The following is a 21,115-nucleotide window of genomic DNA, read 5'->3' as shown; positions in this document are numbered from 1 at the left end:
TAACAAGATGTGGAAAAGGTGAAGGGGTCTGAATACTTTCCGAATGCACTGTATGGTAAGAGTTGAAGCAGTGCAGAACCACTAGGCTGACAGACACTGCAGAGCCCAGAGGCAGGAAGTGAGTGGTGGAACACGGGCAGGTTCAAAAGAGACTCCGAGCTGATGCACTTTCAGCCTTGGACCACATCCTGTTATGTGACCCACTGGCTAGTACAAACACAACACCAGAAACTACTGGGGAACCATAAAGATAGATACAGTATTAATCTATATGCTTCAAACCTACTAAGAGGACTACCTATTAATTGATTTTAATGTATGTAATTTTAGCTTTTATGTTGTGGGAGGACTGAACTTGATTGTCCATTTCTAATGCACAATTTAATTGAGTTATTCTATCCAAAGCCCTTTTCTCAGAGTATTCTCTTTTCTCAGAGTTGAGGAACCAATCAGATAAGCTTCAGGAGCATGCTTACCCTGTATGATAACACAAGATGATAACCACTGGGTTACACAGTGTATGATAACACAAGATGATAACCACTGGGTTACAGTGTATGATAACAAGATAACCACTGGGTTACAGTGTATGATAACAAGATAACCACTGGGTTACACAGTGTATGATAACATAAGATGATAACCACTGGGTTACACAGTGTATGATAACACAAGATAATAACCACTCGTGTGTTTGCTATGAAACTAAATAATTGTACTACTGGTAGAATATATTCTGTTTGTTCACTTTCCTATTTTTGGTGTGTGTCAATACACTGGCTTACTCAGTCATTTCAATGACAGCTATGACTTCCTGAAATGTGGCCCGTGAGGCTTACTAAGTGACTGTTCCACAATGCAAAAGAGGAAGGAGTGTTTATTGGAAGATTCTCACAGTGGAGTCATTTTCATCACCTATTGGTTCACAACCACACACATAACATGATGTGTAGTATGACAGTGCATACAGAAATATTAATCAAGTAAATAAAATAATCACGTGATGAGCCCGATGTGAACTAACCTGGTCCCAGAACTGTTTGTGCTGTCTCGCCAACTCCTGTAGTCATTGTCGACAATACAGCCTAAAACAGATCTGGGACCAGGCTATATGTGAACTGTATCCGAGGCTGCAAAGGGATGAGGTATAAACTGCTGATAAATCTAAATGTAACACAGTGAACTATTATTTTTCAGTTCCGTCCAACAGTCGAGCATCGTATGCCCTTTCTTTCCCATCTTCAAATAGAAACACAACAGCTGCTGCTACATTAGTCTATTAGGTTCTACAGACTTAGATTACATAATTCACACAGTAAAAAAAAATAAAAAAAAAAAAATAAAAAAAATCATTGTAACGTTTTAAGTTCTATGCCTCGTGACACTCATAGAACTGCTATGTTTTTAATGGTATCATATTATGTTTGTTCTGCTTGGAAAACATTCTCTGAGGTAACACTTAACTTGAACCCTGTTATAAGCTGTCATTGGAGTTTATAACCCTTTGTGACAAATGATACTGCATGTTGCTGTGTTCACCTAAGACAACTTTTAAATTGGAGAGCACAAATTAAGTGTTACCTTCTCTAAGGTAAAAAAAAAAAAATACTTACAAAAATCACCCAAAAAGAGATTAACATACATGGGAATGTTTTTAAACTACCTCCTTCAACTCACGTCCTTCACATAATTTGTAAGAAAAAGCGCTTTTTGGAAATTGACCGACCTGTTTTTCTTTATATGTCAATATAGGCGCAATACAGCACAATTCAATACAACTTATCCAATCGCAATGAACCAGCGCAGTTTTGTAAACAGTATAGCGATATTAGCATATACAATTATATTGATAATACCAATGGTCTGATTGTAGGGTAATAGATTCCTATGATGGTAATGAATAAAGCCAATGTATAAAGCCATACATGTACAAATGTATAAGTATTAATAATAAAATGGATATGACATCATGATTAGCAGCTGTAACTACCTGCTGAAACAATCCCTAATGGATTCACAATGTGAGTGCTTCAATGAACACAGCAACTGTAAATGATCTGGCAATCTAAAGATGTGCCATTTTGTAAATGTGCCAAATTAACATAATAGACCTTTGTGCCAGATGTCATACTGGCATAAGGATTCGTGAGTAGGCTACAATTGATTCTGCATGTCTTAAGTTTTGTAGTGATACACCTTCAAATAGTGTCACCATCGATGCACCTTTATAAAACCCGGAGACATATCTTACTGCAGTATGGAAGTCCTATGCAGATGATCTCCATTCATCCTGTATCACCTGCTATCTAACTGAAGCAGCATCTAAAGAGTTGTAGGGTGCATCTCAATTGTATTTCCGTGACTCCTCGCATCCTCTCTCCTCGCTTCCTTCTCAAAAACCCATTGGAAGAGAAGGTCCGAGGGGAGGAACCTCTGACTTGCTCTACAAATGCGTTTTGAGAAGGCGAGGAGAGAGGACGCGTGGTAACAAGAAAACACCATTTAGATTCACCCACAGAATCCAAATTGGTCTCTGCACACCTTCACTATAATAATTCACCTTATTCTCAACCCCTCTGTGATTCACACAGTTAGTCACTGAGCTATACTTCACTACATCATCCCACTCCCAAACAGCTTAAGGTACTGCTGTTGATTCTAGTAAGGCTATGGTCTATGGAGTCTTAGTAAGAATGCCCTTTGGGTGTAGTGGTGACGCCCCTCTGCCAATCAGACGTCCCCGTCCTCAATGCGGACCAGCTGCCTCTCCAGCAGCTCGATCCTCTGGCCCTGGGCCAAGACCACTGAACGCAGGGCCTTCACCTCCGCTAGCACCTCGCTCAGCACCTCCTCCTGGAGCGGGGGAGAGGGATGGAGGGATGGATGGATGAAGGAAGGGGCGAGAGGGAGGTGAAGAGGGAGAATGCAGTCACATACATGATGACATCCTAAATCGTCACTTTTCTGGCACTTCTATGTCCATACTCATACCTATTTCTCTAAGGGAGACAACCTGAACTTGAGCAATAAGAAACTCTCGTTATAAAACGTTTTGCTACAGTGTGCACTAGTGAATACAGCCCTGCTATGCTTACTGCCATACCCAAACTACATTCTCACCTCTCTTTTCACCCTATCGGATGCTCCTTCTCCTTGAGTAACCCTCTGCTGCACCACCCCCACCCCCTCGCTCTCCATTTCCCTGGTGACGGCGGTGGTGGTGGTTGCCGTGGGCGAGGCGGCCTGCTGGGGGACTGGGGAAGAATCCTTCCCGGAGCCCTGTGACAGCAGCTTGGGCTTGTTCCTGAGGTTGTCTCTGTGCTTGGAGGGGGCGCCAGCGTAGCCCCCGCTCAGAGAGACAAGCAGGGGCGGCGCGTCCTGCCCAGCGATCCAGTCCTCGGCCAGGAGGGAGGGCTCCACACCGGCCGTGTCCGGGTACAGGTCCCCCTGGAACAGGTCTGACTGAGGAGGCAAGAGAGAGGGGAGGGGGAGAGGGTGGTTTAAATAAAACTCCCTGTTCCAATATCCACATTAACATGCCACTTAGTAGAATGTCATGTTTTGGGCATGGATTCTATGTGGGATGCTAGTGTGGCTATTGGAATATGGCCTTAGTCCTTAGACTTCAAATGTCTTTGTTTCGAAATGCATGGTTTACCTTCCGTGGTACTGTCATAGAAATGGGCTCTACTTTCCTCTCATGCAATTTGTAGAACCTGCAATATGCGAGAGAGAGGAGACAGAGAGAGTGAATGAAAAAGTGAATGAATGAAAGAGAATGAAAGAGAGTGAAAGAAAGAAAGATAGAAATGAATTACAGTGGGAGGGCATGAAAGGGGGAGAGGAGGGGTGAAAAACAGAACAAAGGGTATAAATACACAGAGGAAGAATTAAACTAACAACCATGAAGACACGCTGAAAAACCTGTTCACCTGGCTATCTCACACTTGTTGACGTCCACACCCCTCTTGCTGAGAAAGCCTGCTCCTCGCTGGGGCTCTTTGCTGCTGTACAGGCTGAGGAAATGGACGTAAGGCGATTCATCCGTCACCTCAAAGTACCGGATGGTGCAGTCCCCCTGAGAGTGATCAACAGATAAATGGGACTGAACCAAACATCCGGAGGGGGGAGATCTTCTAATCCGATCATATGCCGCCAGCAGAAATTGTTGAAAGTGTTGAAGGAAATGGATGTACTGTACCTTTCCACACAGGTAGACCATGTTAGTGTCAGGGTCGTAGTAGGGAAGGAGAACACCGTTACTGGTGTCCATCTCCTGCACTGCCATTGGCTCAGACATATCACTCTGCAACACACATACCATAATTAGAACATCTGCATGAGAGAATGCTGTTCATTGACTACAGTTCAGTATTCAATACTAATTGTTCCCTACAAGCTCGTCACCAAATGCAGAGCCCTGACGGGAAGACCACAGGCTGTGAGGATTGGCAACAACACCTCCTCCACAGTGATTTAACACAGGGGCCCCCCAGGGGTGTGTCCCCAGCCCTCTGCTGTACCTCCTGTTCACCCACGACTGCGTGGCTTTGCACGACACCGACTCCATCATCAAGTTTGCTGACGACACCACGGTTGTAGGCCTGATCCCAACAACAATGAGTCAGCCTATAGGGAGGAGGTAAGTGAACTGGCATTGTGTTGCCAGGACAACAACCTCTCCCTCAACGTCAGCAAAACAAAGGAGTTGATTGTTGACTTCAGGAAGCAGAGGAGAGAACAAGCCCCCGAACAACATCAACGGGACTGCAGTAGAAAGAGTCAGCATTTTTAAGTTCCTCTGCGTACACATCACCTATGATTTGACATGGACCAACAACACCCGGGTCCTCTCCAAATACTACCGCTGCACCATCGAGAGCATCCTGACCGGCCTGGTACAGGAATTGCTCTGTCCACGACCGCAAGGCCCTCCAGCGGGTGGTGAAGAGGGCCCAGTACATCACTGGGGCTGTGTTCCCACCCATCCAGGACATCACTGGGGCTGTGTTCCCACCCATCCAGGACATCTACCTGAAACAGTGCCTGAGGAAGTCACGCAGCATCAAGGACCCCACACACCTCAGCCACGAGCTGTTCACTCCCTTACCGTCAGGCAGACTGTATCGGAGCATGAGGTCTGAGTGCAATCACTTACTCATTCACGCACGCGCTGCTACCAGACTCGTATTTACTATTGCTAATACTGCCAAATTTAAACATTTCCCCCCCACTGTAATGCTAACAAATGTTAACATTTCCCCCCCACTGTAATGCTAACAAATGTTAACATTTCCCCCCCACTGTAATGCTAACAAATGTTAACATTTCCCCCCAATCCCCCCTTCCCTGATACAGGTGTAAATATTGGACTATAAATTGTGCCTTCCTGTATTATACTGATGCTAAAATGTTTATTCTATTCTACTGCCATTTACTTTATGTTCGTATTCTTATCTTTTATTATTTCTTATTGTTGTCGCATTGTCGAGAAGGAACCTAAACGTAAGCATTTCATTGGACGGTGTATACCATGTGTATCCTTTACGACTAATAAAACCTGAAACTATGAGCTTGGATTTGAATGTATTTAATCTCATGCTGATAATGTACGTCACTGCTGCGCCTGGCTGAACACGTAGCAGCTGAACCTGTTGATCTAGCTACCTTTCCAAGGCACTATGAAGATTCCACTGTTTACAGTTCCAGTGTTTATTTAGCTCCCACCACTTGGTAAGTGTGTGTATTGAACCCCTAGGTGCTGCGTCAAGGGAAAATAAACAGGGCTGACCTGTACTGTCATGACACCTCAGCACAACACACTCCTCTACCATACACTCCCATAAGACTCAACAAGGTCATGTACACTGAGTGTACAAAACATTAGGAACACCTGCTCTTTCCATGACATAGACTGACCAGGTGAATCCAGGTGAAAGCTATGATCCCTTATTGATGTTTCTTGTTAAATCCACTTCAATCCGTGTAGATGAAGGGGAGGAGACCGGTTAAAGACGGATTGTTAAGCCTTGAGACAATTGAGACATGGATTGTGTATGTGTGCCATTCATATGGTGAATGGGCAAGACAAAATATTTAAGTGCCCTTGAACAGGGTATGGCAGTAGGTGCCAGGCGCACCGGTTTGTGTCAAGAGCTGCAACACTGCTGGGTTTTTCAAACTCAACAATTTCCTGTGTGTATCAAGAATGGTCCACCACCCAAAGGACATCCAGCCAACTTGACACAACTGTGGGAAGCATTGGAGTCAACATAGTCCAGCATCCCTGTGGAACGCTTGACACCTTGTAGAGTTCATGCGCCGACAAATTTAGGCTCTTCTGAGGGCAAAAGGGGGGGGGTGCAACTCAATATTAGGAAAGTGTTCCTAATGTTTGGTGTCCTCAGTGTATATGAAATGTATCCATCCAGCCGACATACCGTATCCCACAAGGCTAGCTGCCTTTCACTCATGCGGCTGAAGCCTGTGGTCAGGATCTTCCCGTCGGAGAGGAACACGGCCCTCATGGGCCTGGTGCCGTCGTGGACCTTCTCTTTCACCTGAGACACAGCAACAAGTGGTAGGTAGAGTCAATGTCAAAAGTCATATGTACAGAAGGTAGAGTTCATACAAACGTATACAATATACATTATTTGGGGGATTTGGCTGAATCATATTTTCTTTCATAAGCAGGATATTTTCTTAAGCAGTGGAGAGTTTATGTGTTACAGTCCACTTTGTGTTGGTGAATTTCCCCTTGAAGGACAGTAAAGTTGTACTGTTATTGGTACTAAAGACCAGAGGAAAAGGCAAAGTGAGAGGGACAGCTGAGCAAAAAAATCTGTCTTCTCCAGACAAATTTGTTTCGTTTCTTTCGCTCAACAAGCCAGGAGTTTTTGTATGGAGGTCAATGAGTGTCGAATTTGGTCAACAAAAAATGTAATGGCTTATTTGCTACGTGAGGTTTATTTGAGCTAATAGAAGTTTAGTAATACTTAGGTTGTTACGAGCGTAATGATATAAGTAGGACATGTGACATCACTGCAAAAAAAAAATATATATATATTTATATATATATATATATATATATATATATATATCAGAATTATCTCGAGATGGCTATGCATATTCATGACATGTGGCTAGTAGCATAGCATCTCTCTCCATTGAATACAGGTGGTTGACGTCAACATCCCTAATCGAATATTCAAAAAAGTATTAAAATAACTAAATGTATCCATCAATCCAAAGAGAGGAATAGACGGGAGCTTGACAGCCCGCCGTTCCGCTCTGTGGACAACGAATCCCATTGTTAAGGTGGAGACATAGGTATCTCGTCATTTTATCTAAATCTCTGTACGACTTATTTCCATTCATTTGCATGGGTGTGTCATACTACATGGGACAGACGGGACTCACCTTGAGGACGGTGCCCCGTCGTGGGTCGATGACACGCAGCGCCTTGTCCTTGCACACGGTGCAGATGGCACTGCCGTCCCGGTTCCAGCTCACGCTGTAGATCAGGTCGGGGTGGGCATCGCCTATCTGGTACACCAGCTCCCCCGTGCCCACATCCCACACACACACCAGGTTATCACAGCCTGAGAGAGAGAGAGAGAGAGAGAGAGAGAGAGAGAGAGAGAGAGAGAGAGAGAGAGAGAGAGAGAGAGAGAGAGAGAGAGAGAGAGAGAGAGAGAGAGAGAGAGAGAGAGAGAGAGAGAGAGAGAGAGAGACACACAGAGAGCAAGCGAGAGGGAGAGAGAATAAAGAAGAGATGCAACAGTCAAAACAGACATATACACAACATCTAGGAAAGCACAGACAAAAAGTTTACAGTAGAGGGTTAACATGCACACTACCAATCTTGGTAAACTAAGACGTCAACCACAACAAATGTGCAGAGGTAAAATCATGTGTGCAGTAGTTATCTGTACTTTTAAAAACAGAGTTCACAGACAACTAAAACGTAAACGCAAATGTCGTATGGACGCAATCAAATTTGTATATGAAAAGCATGCAAATAGACATAACATCCTAAGTAACGCAGACAAACAGACAAATCAAATTGCTTTCAACATTTGAAACCTTCCCATGACCTCTTGAAACCTCTTTAGTTTCATGTTAACCTTAACCTCATTCTCCTTTAAACTTGCAAAGCACTTCAAATAAAATGTATTTATAAAGCCCTTTTTACATCAGCAGATGTCACAAAGTGCTTATACAGAAACCCAGCCTAAAACACCAAACAGCAATGCAGAAGTAGAAGCACAGAGGCTAGGAAAAACTCCCTAGAAAGGCAGGAACCTAGGCAGGAACCTAGGAAGAAACCTAGAGAGGAACCAGGCTCTGAGGGGTGGCCAGTCCTTTTCTGGCTGTGCCGGGTGGAGATTATAAGAGTACATGGCCATTAAGGCCAGATCGTTCTTCAAGATGTACAAACGTTCATAGATGACCAGCAGGGTCAAATAATAATCACATGCTGTTAATTGCAAGAGAAGGAAACTCAATTCCTGGCTTGTATAATGCATTGGGAATTGAACCGTCTGTCATGTAACACCTCTCCAGTACGTTTAGAGCGGTCCTTCGACTCTCACTATTTACATTTCCTGCTACATGTTAGCTTTCTCTGGCAATCACATAGGGTCCAATGTTCGACACATGGGTGGCTAACTAGCTAGCTACATCCTACCCTGACTCGTGACCAAGCTGTGTCTGTATCAGCATGTCTACATTTCCAGGTGTAAGTGTGACAACATGCAACACTTCCCTCTTAAAACACTAATTTCTTCTTTCTCAGACTACAGAGCTATTATCCATCAAAATAAAAGTCCTAACATAAGAGGTCTCACATCATCATGGACCTGGGGATCAAATTGTGCCCCTACCATGTCTACCTTTCCTTGCCTTTTAACCAACACATTCATTGATACAAGAGGCATCGCTACCGGGCTGGATAGTCCAAAGACATACACTATTTGAGGTGCAGACATTGTCCTCTGCCATGCGTTGTCCTCTCTCAGACGGCCACGGCATTATGATCACACTATCTGACGTGAGACAATGAGGTGCAGATAGGTGAGGTTACCTGCAGTTAGGAGGATGTTGAAGGCTGTCGGGTGCCAGGCCAGGATCCCCACTCGTTTGCTGTGGCCCTCCAGTGTCACTACGGGCTCTGTCATTGGCCCAGTCAGCCCTCCATCAGGGATCTCCCACACCTGTCATAGACAACACAACCAATGACAACACTTTGACAACTGACCCTTTGTTTCTACTCTATAGACCTAACCAATGACTGTATATGACAGTATCTGCAGCATTCTCAACACAGATATTCCCTCTGGATAGTAGTGCATCTATCATAAGGCCAACATAATGCCATCATATAATAGTGCATCTGCTATGTCTCCTTAATGAACACTTATGACTATAATCCAGCAATCCGCCTAAATCAAAGCAAAGATCTGGACAAGGGTTTAACGTTTTATCATAGACTACAGTGAACTGCTTAAGCTGCTTTTTTAGAGGGCAGCTACGTTCCCATCACTCACCTTTACGGTGCAGTCCTCCGAGGCACTGGCGATGATGTTGTCGTCATGAGGACACCACTGGACGTCCAGCACCGGGGCTGCGTGTCCACAGACCGTGGGAGTGGCCTGGTCAATCCTGCCACTCTGTGGGAAAGAAGCAGGTGTAAGGTGGGCCTGGTGACAATTCTTCATCAGATAAGTCACAACATCCGAGGTAGATCTCAGTACTTCTCACCAACCACTGTTTTACATGAAACCAATTAGTGGGTCAGAGTTGCTGACATATTGCTACAACCCATCCAGTAATGGCAGTGGAGTAAGAGCAATTCCACAGTAACGGAATTATGCTGAGACTGATTTTTCACTTTAAAATGTCTGCCAAACAAAAACCATGATTTCAAAGTTGAACAAACCATACAACTCAATGCACAATGACTACTTTGAACAATTTACACAGTAAATAAAAATAAAAAAGTAACTTTTACTAGAAAAACTAACAGAATTACGGTAAAATCGCCCTCAGTTTTATTCTAAACTTTGTATCTGCACAGTTCTTCCTCTGAATGTGTTTTTGTAAAATGTTCTGAGTACATTTTTTAAAGTATTCCTTTTGTATAGAGTTCTATGGTTTGTTAAACTTTGAAATCAATGGTTTTTGTTTGGTATATATATTTTATGTGAAAAATCTGAGTCTCAGCATAATTCCATTCCCATGGAATTGCCCGAAAACAGTAGGTCATCGGGAATACGATGGCACTTTTAGGGTATTGATCCCATGCTTATCCTCAATCTGAGAGAGGTTGGATGCTTAAATGTAAATTGGCGAGTACGAACCTTGTTGAGTGGCAGAACGAGGAAGGCCCCTCCTCCGCCTGATTCGATGATGACTGCGGTGAATTTGGGGTTCACAGCGCAGAGGGGCCCGTCCCATGTGACGCGGGACACTCGGACATCATCGATGCAGTGCTCCGCCTTCCAAGCCTGTGCGAAAACGTGCCTGAACTTGCTCTGTCTGACCACGCCTCTTCGGAACGACATTACTGAAGAGGGAGATCTTATTTGTTAGCCATAATGCACCCTAAGCAATAACATTGACAAATCGATGTGGAGGTTTTAATCCTCAACATTTAATGATGTAGCCTATGCAGCCACACCCCAACCGAGAAATGTTCCAATACATCTACCACATGAAATACATATTGAGACAAGTAATCCTTCTACCCCCCCCTTACCCCAACCCACCCCCCTCCCCCCCCCCCCCCTAAAAAAAAAAAAAACATTGTAAAGTGGTTGTACTACTGGCTATAAGGTGAATGCACCTATTTGTAAGTCACTCTGGATAAGAGCGTCTGCTAAATGACGTAAATGTAAATGAGACACTCACATGCAAGTGGCGGTTAGAATTAATTTGAATTCTGGTGGTGCTAGTTTTGCTTATTGCAAGTCAAAACTAATTGGCACGTGGTAGCTGGTATGCCTATGAGTTCCAAAACTTTTCGAGCCATGTTCTTTCAAGAACATCCTCAAGGAGGCTACAATGTCAAGAGTCAAGCTTAAAACAAATGGTCTCTTCCTGTTTCTGTGAAACCCCTATCAACAATACGAGCTGATAGGGGTACACAATATGGCACTGACCAATAAAGAAATGTATATTAAGCTAGTCAGTAACATTTAATGAATGTTAAGGCTGCGGATAAGGAAGTAAGGAAATCATGTGCAACAGCCAAATTCTCCCATAATGTGGGTCAGTCAGTTCTAAAAAGAACAGTGGGGGGGGGGCTAGAGATGACCACAGAGGGGAGGGGGTGCTACCCAATGCTTTACAGTTGACACTACAGTATCCATCTAATCAAGGGTGTTAACATGTGTAATAGTACGCTATAATAACGTGAAGGTGACAAATGTTGGCTTGCATTCAGATCATTTGAATGTAAGAATATCACCGAGAGTGGTAGGTGTAGTTTGCAAATACTGTAGATGCACTGTGCACATTATTATCAGCATCAACATTAATGGAAAAGGTGGGTCAGAAAATACCCATATAAAAGGACACAAAATACAACTACGGGAATGTAATACGACAAATAGCCTAAAAGTATCCTGCCCTACCTGATGGAGAAGCGGTTCGACAATGCGAGGTTTTAGGAGATTAGGCGAGGTAAATACAATAGCAAGCTGTTTTAGTGAAACAAAATTGACATTTTTTCAGTTACTGTACCTCGATTTCAGGCAACCTCAATTGGAAAAGCTAAAGGCCGAAGACTAGACCTTGACAAGAGGAAGGCAATAGAATAATCCGCCACCAGCTGTAACTTAATCCTTTGCTATGTTTGAGAGACGGCTACACAGCCGACCTACCACGATGGCAGGAAATAATTGTTGTAGATGAATAAACACAAGTGATGATTAGCGCTCAAGAAAAATTAAGACGCGCGGCGCACAATTCTTCTGCAAAATTATTGTCCACCCAGTTGGTTAAAAATTCGTATATATGGTGCAATATTTAACCTGAGCAAGCATGTCAAAAGCGTCAAAATATTGGTAAATGAAAATGTAGACGACAACAAGAGAATGGTTACCACGAATGATGGGCGTGCGACTGGAGAGATGCTGACACTTCACACTCCGTGTTGGAACTTGGAATGATTACTGTTTGGAACAGACTTCCAGACTTCCGCCCCTGGCAGGATATAGTGGATGTAGCGTTGTTGTATCCATCGCATTACTCAACAGTATCCTATTGGATTGGCTTGCTGCACTAAATACAAAGGCCTACTGTACTACCAGAAATGCTAAACAAGTGTTGTAAATATGTGTGTGTATGTGACGTATTCCGTCAACATTGGCATTACATGTTGGCATAAAAAAAAAGCTGTTGAACCACATCAGAAGCATATATCAGGCCATAGATGCACTCAGGTGTGCATGTCCCCCAGGTGACTGAAATGCATAACACGTGTTGGAAATGATTATGGGTGTATGACACATTCTGTCTATTTGCACATATATGGCAAAAGTAAAAAGTCGGTATAATTTAACCACGTCAAAAGCTGGCCCTCAGATGTGCCTGTCCCTTGTTGCTTCAGGTATGACCCACCCACATCCAGGTTTTCGCATAGTAAACACTGTTTTCACGGCATATACCACTATACCAGAGTGTATTTCCATGGAACCAATACTCCCTAGACGTTTAGAGGTCCAAATTAATGAACATTTTCATAATTTGTTTATTTTTTACATTCCATAATCCTTCCATTGTTGTTGTTTTGTTTCATGTAAGGGTATGTAGGCCTATATCCTTTCATTTTTTAACTTCTAGAAGACTCTAGAGCTCTCAAAGTATGTAAACCCTTTGATCTGCTTTTTATCTCGTGATTAGTACAAATGTAAATTATTTGTTACCATTGAGAAATACAATTTTTACATTTTAATAGCGCTAAATTATTATATACCGGTATATTTATTTGTGTGATTATTTGGTTCAAGAAGTTATCTTAATCCATATAATCATATTTTATCTATTTCTCACCACTAGAAATAACATTTTAATTCCATGCTCATACATACCACAAGAAGGCGACCATGTCACACAAACAGAAACGCGCAACAAAAGAATCTGTGACAAATTGTTCGCTGCAGGCCTACGTAGATTCTCCAAACGCGCTTGCTGCTAAAGTAGGAAGGATTAAATGGTTTTTGAAAAGAAGTCTTCGGGTGAGTTTAACCCTCTTTTCTTAGACAAATAGTTGCTTCTGATTATAATAACTATATCGAGTACATAACTTGAGTTCACAAGTCAATAATACAAGAAAAGTTGACTTAACAAACAACCGTTCGTTTGTCACTTGAGCTTGCTAACTGGCTAATCGGTGGTGTTGTGTGCAGATGCGCTATCGTCACAAAAAATACCCGTAGTGAGCACGTTTGACATACTATACTGAAACATATAGCTAGAGCATCTCTGATTGAAAACCTAGAAAGCAGACGAAAGAAGTTAATTGCAATGAGAGGAAGTACATGACAACAGAAAGTAACTTTCAGTACTTTTCCAACAGCAAGGTTAGCTAATAAATCATCGTCTAGTCCTCTAGCTCTTCTAGCCAGGCTATTACTAGCTCTTCTAGCCAGGCTATAGCTGTTCCAGCTGGGTAATAGTCGTTGATAAGTAGCTTGTATAAACCTAGCCAGCAGATCTGACCCGCTTGCTTACAGCTGCACTAGGGTCGAACAGACGTGTAGATTAAGAAGGGGTGAAAGTAGATTACATTTCTTCCCGGTACAGTACCACCTATACCAAAAACATGTATGGGCCAAATCATAGAATTTCATATAGAATCCCTATTAATTCAATACGATCTCTGTGGGCCTAGTAGTAAAGATTTGTAATGTAACTTTTAAAATGTATAACTTTATTGTGGCATAAAAACAACCAGTCATGATGTTTTCATCTGATTGTCAAACAATCACTTCAAATGGCTCCTTTACTAGGCTACCTGCACACTTTAATCCACAAAACAAAAAAAATCCAGCCTCCAAACCACTGTGAATGGAACGAGACAGTGGCTGCTGTGGCTACTGCTAACTAGCATGAGGACGAAACACAGCAGTTTACTTAAAAACTAGCGGTCGTTCAATCTTTTCTGTCTAACAGTTGGGCTAATGGGACAATTCGGAGTACAATGCATTTCTCATTCATGGATTGAGGTACGTTTTTCGAGACATATCTCGCGCCGGCTCCGCTGCGTCTTAATCTACACAGAAAGCCTGTCCTACCCTAATGCAGCTTTAAGCAAGCGGGTCGGATCTGCTGGCTAGTGTAAAGGATAGCAGGCACGTATTCAACTAACCTGTACTTGCCGATACTTTCTTCGTTCTCAATTCCGAAGAAAAGTGTATCTTATAAATGTCTGTGTCCAGCTGAAGGAAAATATTACATCCACAATTTGCACCGAGTGAGGAGTTCCTTCGCCATTTTAGCTGCCAGACCTCTTGCCTTTCCCAACATCTTTGTTGGTACTGGACTTTTCATGAGATGTGGCCATGTGTAGAAGCAGATGACAGCACTTCACACAGTGCGACCAAAATATCTACATACATGCAAGCGGCATTTCTCACTCGATACAAAACATGGATTTGATATATTTCGGAATATTCTCTGGTTTTTGGAGAACCACTTGCAACTGGACACGGACATATATAAGATACATTCTTCGTTCTCGATTCAGAAGAAAAGTGTATCGCCAAGAACAGGTAAGTTGAAAAATGGGTGCCGGTTCTTTCCATTAGCCAAGCTGTAACGCTGTATGGAGCCATCACAAAATCACGTTACAATTCGGTTTCTACAGTAAGGTGTATTTGAGCAGGGCGGAAGAAAAAGGTTGCACATCAAGTAGCTGGCCCGGAGGAGGGTTGGCCTGCCATATCTGTTTTTTAGGCTACTGTTGCCTTTAAAACATGAGACCAATGTAGACTGGAATAACTTAATCCATATGACTACGGATATTGGATATTTTATAAAAAATGTATCCCCCCATCTCACTTCCCTCTATCTCTATCCCTCACTTCCCTCTATCTCTATCCCTCACTTCCCTCTATCTCTACCCCTCACTTCCCTCTATCCCTCACTTCCCTCTATCTCTATCCCTCACTTCCCTCTATCTCTACCCCTCACTTCCCTCTATCTCTACCCCTCACTTCCCTCTATCCCTCACTTCCCTCTATATCTATCCCTCACTTCCCTCTATCTCTATCCCTCACTTCCCTCTATCTCTATCCCTCACTTCCCTCTATCTCTATCCCTCACTTCCCTCTATCTCTATCCCTCACTTCCCTCTATCTCTATCCCTCACTTCCCTCTATCTCTACCCCTCACTTCCCTCTATCTCTACCCCTCACTTCCCTCTATCCCTCACTTCCCTCTATATCTATCCCTCACTTCCCTCTATCTCTATCCCTCACTTCCCTCTATCTCTATCCCTCACTTCCCTCTATCTCTATCCCTCACTTCCCTCTATCTCTATCCCTCACTTCCCTCTCTCCCTCACTTCCCTCTATCTCTCTCCAGCCCGTGTTGCGGAGGCAGGACAGAGGCGTGTGTTGGACGATGCAACACGCCAGCGGAGGTTAAATCGCCAGCTGGATGCTCTAGAGAAGGACAACTTCCAGGATGACCCTCTCTCCTCCCTGCCTCCCGCCGGTCCTGCCGCCCGCCTGCCCACCTTTAGCGAAGGAGACGAACCTGGTGTGTGTGTGTGAGGGAACACCTTTTAGACCTGCCCAGTGCTATTGTTTGGTGGAGAGCTCTACATAAATTTGTTCATGTGTACTTTTGCCCCCTTCTCTCTTTCATCTCTTCATCCTACTCTCTCTTTCTCTCCCTCTTCCTCCTTCCCTCTTTCTTTCTGTCTCTAGGTAAGAAGAAGAGGAAAACTAGAGGTGATCACTTCAAACAGAGATTTCGCAAAAACTTCCAGACTCTACTAGAAGAAGAGGTAGGTAATAGAATTAGAACACCTCTGACCTCTGACCTCTAACCCCTAACCCCACAAGTAGTGCATCATATAGAGAAGTAGGTGTCATTTGAAACACACCAGCATAATGTGCAGAGGAGTGCATCGTGACTGAACATTCAGATAGAAATACATGATGTTTGTATGTAACAGGGTTGGGGTCAATTCCATTTTAATTTCAGTCAATTCAGAAAGTACACCGAAATTCCAAAATGTTGAATTGGAATTTGGTTTACTTTCTGAATTGACTGGAATTTAATTGAAATGGAATTGACGCTAACCCTCGTATGTATGGTCCTCTGTAGCTCAGTTGGTAGAGCATGACGCTTGTAACGCCAGCGTAGTGGGTTCAATTCCCGGGATCACCCAAGTGTTAAAAATGTGTGCCCGCGTGACTGTAAAGCGCTTTGGATAAAAGTGTCTGCTAAATGTATTATGTAGCACACTTCTCTTCGTCATGCAGAATAGGGAATCAGCTCTATAGAGACTTTCTGAACGTGACCCTGGGTGTGTCCCAATAATATCTCCTTTCTCCTGAAGTGTGAACTCGTTCACTAAATAAATAAAAAAGTAAACTTAAGGCTTGTCTGAGCCAGAACGCCCCAAAGTACACTCATTCACTACTACCCACACATTTAAAAGCATTGGATTGGCATTGGCTAGTGGGAGCTTACACCATATTTCTTATACTAATAGTTTCCTTTGAAATCAGTGAAGGGAAGTGAACAAGTGCACAATTTGAGAGGAGAGATTATTGGGACTATGGGAAGATCTCAATTGCATACTCCTCGCGTCCTCTCTCCTTGTCTCCTTCTCAAAACCCATTGGAGGAAAAGGTCAGAGGGGAGGGACCTCTGGCTTTCTATGCAATTGAGATCTTCCCATAGACGGGTTGGTTGTTTAGCAACAAAACCGACGCATGCAAAACAGACTGGGTTGGCTTAGATTGTTGACAACATGTAAGCTATATTTAGTCTCCAATGTTTATTGAAAACATAAATACATTTGCACAATGAGCACTCGTTTCCTCTCAAATACATCCTTACAGTTGTTGGTTAGCTAGCTAACGAATTTTAGCCATATTAGCATTGATATGAAATCAGTCAAAACACCTCAAAACAAGACATGGTATCAAGAACAAGATGAAACGAGCTGAAACAAGCTACTTACGATTCTCCACATGGCAGTTTCTTGTCATTCTTGCTAGCAATCTGGCCATCCAGAATCACAACAACACACTGACTTCTGCCCCATGGAAACGCGTTGTCCACTAACCCATCTACAGCCCCCGTCTTTGCTGAGAGGCTAACCCTGTCCCTGCTGTGCTGTGATTGGCAGAACGTGTCTGAGAGGGAGGAGCCTAATTACCTGTCAGCTGCGGCCCCTCCCTCCTCGCTCCCCCCTCGTCTGTTCTGCTCCGTCTGTGGATTCCCCTCCTCCTACACCTGCTGCTCCTGTGGGGGGCGCTACTGTTCCACACGCTGCCTTATCACACACAGAGAGACCAGGTAACTCACACTACACTACACTACACACACTAGAGCTGGGACGATAAACTGATAATGATCGACACCAACCATACCGATCACTTATCGCAGGCATTTTGCTGGTATCGTTCATTACGATAAGTAGCCTATACTAGAGACATGGGAAGTTTGAAATGAAATAAGTTGACTAATATGGGTGATTGTTAATGGGACAATTGATGGCTACAACCATAAAACCAATAGTAGTAGTTTAAAGGATAATAAAATAAAAACTGTGGTGCAGATTAATGTTATAAAGGTATTGTTCTATTTATTGTTATCGGATCAAATAGACAAAAATCCATATCGCGATAAATTGCCTATCACCCAGCTCTAACACACACACACACTGTTCCACACGCTGTCTACACACACAGAGAGGTAGGTAACATGCATGCATCGCACACACACACATTTCACACACATTACAGCCCCCACACACACACTACCATACACACTGAACACACACATTACAGCCCCCCACACACACAATACCATACACACACACACATACACAGTATTGTATATTATCCCCACTACCCTTAGCCTCACAACTCATATCTCTCTCTCTCTCTCTATCAGGTGTCTGAAGATGACTCTGTAACAGCTCATCTGACCATACTTGGTCATGCTCACAGAATGTGGATGGTAAATTCTTCCACCTGTAGCTGTCTAGAATGTTACAACACAGGAACGGTGCTACGGTTATGACCGTGTACCAGAGATGCTATGGAGAGAACACTACCAGAGAACTAATGGGGAACGCAACTAGAAAGTTACAAACATGGTCTGAAGCAGTAGCGGTGCATGGGTAAAATCACTGGGAAAGCCAGAAAAAAAGCCATATTTCAACCTATGTGTTGTGATTATTGCATTGTTTGCTGTATAACCTGTTCATTCATATGCCTTGCAATTGTGATATACACTACTGTTCAAAAGTTTGGTCACTTAGAAATGTCTTTGTTTTCCAAAAGAAAAGCAATTTTTTTGTCCATTAAAATAACATCAAATTAAGCAGCAATACAGTGTAGACATTGTTCATGTTGTAAATGGCTATTGTAGCTAGAAATGGCTGATTTTTTAATGGAATATCTACATAGGCGTACAGAGGCCCATTATCCGGTTCAAAATGGCCAGAAACAAATAACTTTCTTCTGAAACTCATCAGTCTATTCTTGTTCTGAGAAATGAAGGCTATTCCATGCGAGAAATTGAGCCAGAGGACAAATACATTATTGTCTAGTTTGAGAAACAGATGCCTCACAGGTCCTCAACTGGCAGCTTCATTCAATAGTACCCGCAAAACACCAGTCTCAACGTCAACAGTGAAGAGGCGACTCCGGGATGCAGACCTTCTAGACAGAGTTGCATAGAAAAAGCAAAATCTGACTGGCCAATAAAAAGAAAAGATTAAGGCTTTTTCTTTGCAACTCTGCCTAGAAGGTCAGCATCCCGGAGTCGCCTCTTCACTGTTGACGCTGAGACTGGTGAGGACCTATGAGGCGTCTGTTTCTCAAACTAGACACTAATGTATTTGTCCTCTTGCTCAGTTGTGCACCGGGGCCTCCCACTCTTCTTTCTATTCTGGTTAGAGACAGTTTGCGCTGTTCTGTGAAGGGAGTAGTACACAGCGTTGTACGAGATCTTCAGTTGCTTGGCAATTTCGCACATGGAATAGCCTTCATTTCTCAGAACAAGAATAGACTGACGAGTTTCAGAAGAAAGTTATTTGTTTCTGGCCATTTTGAACCTGTAATCAAACCCACAATTGCTGATGCTCCAGATACTCAACTAGTCTCAAGAAGGGCAGTTTTATTGCTTCTTTAATCAGCACAACAGTTTTCAGCTGTGCTAACATAATTGCAAAAGGGTTTTCTAATGATCACTTAGCCTTTTTAAAATGATAAACTTGGATTAGCAAACACAACGTGCCATTGGAACACAGAACTGATGGTTGCTGATAATGGGCCTATGTAGATATTCCATTAAAAATCAGCTGTTTCCTGCAACAATAGCCATTTACAACATTAACAATGTCTACACTGTATTTCTGATCAATTTGATGTTATTTTATTGGACAAAAAAAATGCTTTTTTTTCAAAAACAAGGACATTTCTAAGTGACCCCAAACTTTTGAACGGTAGTGTATAGGCCGAGACAATAAGAAGACACAGTGGCAGAATAAATTCAACCACACTTTGTTTTATCACAAAACCGGATAGCAACCTCTGTTACATGGCCTACAGCATGGTCAAGCAAGTTAATGTTTCTGACATTTTTGGACCACTAAACAACTTGATTTAGAACCACAGAGAGTTACCGCAAGTTGCAACGAAAACAGGAGCTGCCTCCACTATTCCAGCACCATTTCATCATCATCAAATCACCTCTGCTTAGTCTAATACAGTGACAACTAAAAGATACCAAAAATAATTTAGTCCAATCAATGTAAGCTAAATATGATGTGGCTGTCCATGGTTCTGATTTCTGTGTGTTTGTGTGCAAGTAGAAAAATATGTTGACTCACCCTACTTGTATAGAAATGCCATCCTCCTCTCTTTCATGTTGACGAAAAAGTATATCGCTCTGTCATACAGTACACACTTTTATTTTTTGTTGTCCTAGGCTACCTGGCTAAAATGCTTGCACGCTAGCCTAACTTCCATTCATGGGTAAAGTTAGCTAGTTAACATTAGCCTTCTACATCTAGCTACATATTGAACTTTCATCCTCTCAGGCCAGGGGCACAACAATGTATGAATTAATGGTTGAATCAGAATAGCCATTATAATCATTGGCCAGTACTGAGAATTAAGTAAAACCACAAGTCCAAATCCCTATCTCCATCCATGGCTAATTTAGGAAAGGGACAACTTTGGCTAGCTAGCTAGCCACCGGAGGACAACAACAGAACGAGATGCAACAATTCAAGTTGTTTCTGTCAATGACCTATGTTCTCAATGCGATTTGATAGGAGAGATGCCAAAATCCAAGCTGGCTTCCCTTAACACTTTATTTTTTTGGTGCGCCAGGACCATTCACAGTTGAGCTCGCTCAGTTTAGCTCAATGCTGATTGGCTAATTTTGTATACTTTTTTTTGTCAAGGGAGGCCAAATGCTCGCTGGCTTCCCTTGCATTCCATTCAGTGCTACAGGCGGCAACAATGTCATACTCGTTTGGACCAGACAGCATCAGATAGATGTCCTACACGTAGAGAGACAGAGGGGCGCTGTTTCGCACGCCTGGATGCTTTTTCCGGTGAGATACATACAGCCTCTTGTGAATTTATGAAACACAGAGACGAAAGATAAATAAATTGGGGGGGGAAGGCTGGCTTCCCTTGGTATCCGTGAATACACGCCACTGGGATAGGTATGTGGGGTCCCAGGGGACTGTATCGTTGTCTGTCTGCTATGATGATTTAATTAAACATGTTTGATTATGACTCAGTGTGTTTTGTAATCCTTTATGCGTGTGTGTACATACGCACGCGGAGCCTGTGTACCCTGGTTCAGGTTTGTATTTGATTTATTTAACTAGGCAAGTCAGTTA

General features: G+C 42.9%; 2 protein-coding genes across 2 annotated transcripts; one reads left to right on the top strand and one right to left on the bottom strand.

Moving 5' to 3' along the window:
- Positions 1-861: 861 nt before the first annotated feature.
- Positions 862-12,187, bottom strand: LOC311131943 (coronin-1B-like). The gene is made up of 11 exons (XM_084165052.1): positions 12,107-12,187; positions 10,362-10,567; positions 9,549-9,671; positions 9,086-9,215; positions 7,420-7,601; positions 6,441-6,560; positions 4,202-4,306; positions 3,933-4,078; positions 3,659-3,716; positions 3,121-3,462; positions 862-2,853 (listed from the first exon to the last, which is right to left on the bottom strand). The coding sequence occupies exons 2-11, from the start codon at positions 10,563-10,565 to the stop codon at positions 2,731-2,733; spliced, it is 1,533 nt and encodes a 510-aa protein (XP_084021178.1). The 5' UTR covers positions 10,566-10,567; positions 12,107-12,187; the 3' UTR covers positions 862-2,730.
- A 987-nt stretch (positions 12,188-13,174) lies between these two features.
- LOC311131798 (zinc finger HIT domain-containing protein 1-like) lies at positions 13,175-21,008 on the top strand. Its single transcript, XM_084164928.1, has 5 exons — positions 13,175-13,241; positions 15,592-15,768; positions 15,939-16,018; positions 17,375-17,544; positions 18,145-21,008. Exons 1-5 carry the CDS (start codon positions 13,217-13,219, stop codon positions 18,164-18,166), a joined length of 474 nt encoding a protein of 157 aa, XP_084021054.1. The 5' UTR covers positions 13,175-13,216; the 3' UTR covers positions 18,167-21,008.
- Positions 21,009-21,115: the final 107 nt, after the last annotated feature.

Source organism: Coregonus lavaretus (assembly GCF_964263955.1).
Source record: "Coregonus lavaretus genome assembly, chromosome: 7".
Lineage (NCBI taxonomy): Eukaryota > Metazoa > Chordata > Actinopteri > Salmoniformes > Salmonidae > Coregonus > Coregonus lavaretus.
This window is presented reverse-complemented; position numbering and strand designations above follow the sequence as displayed.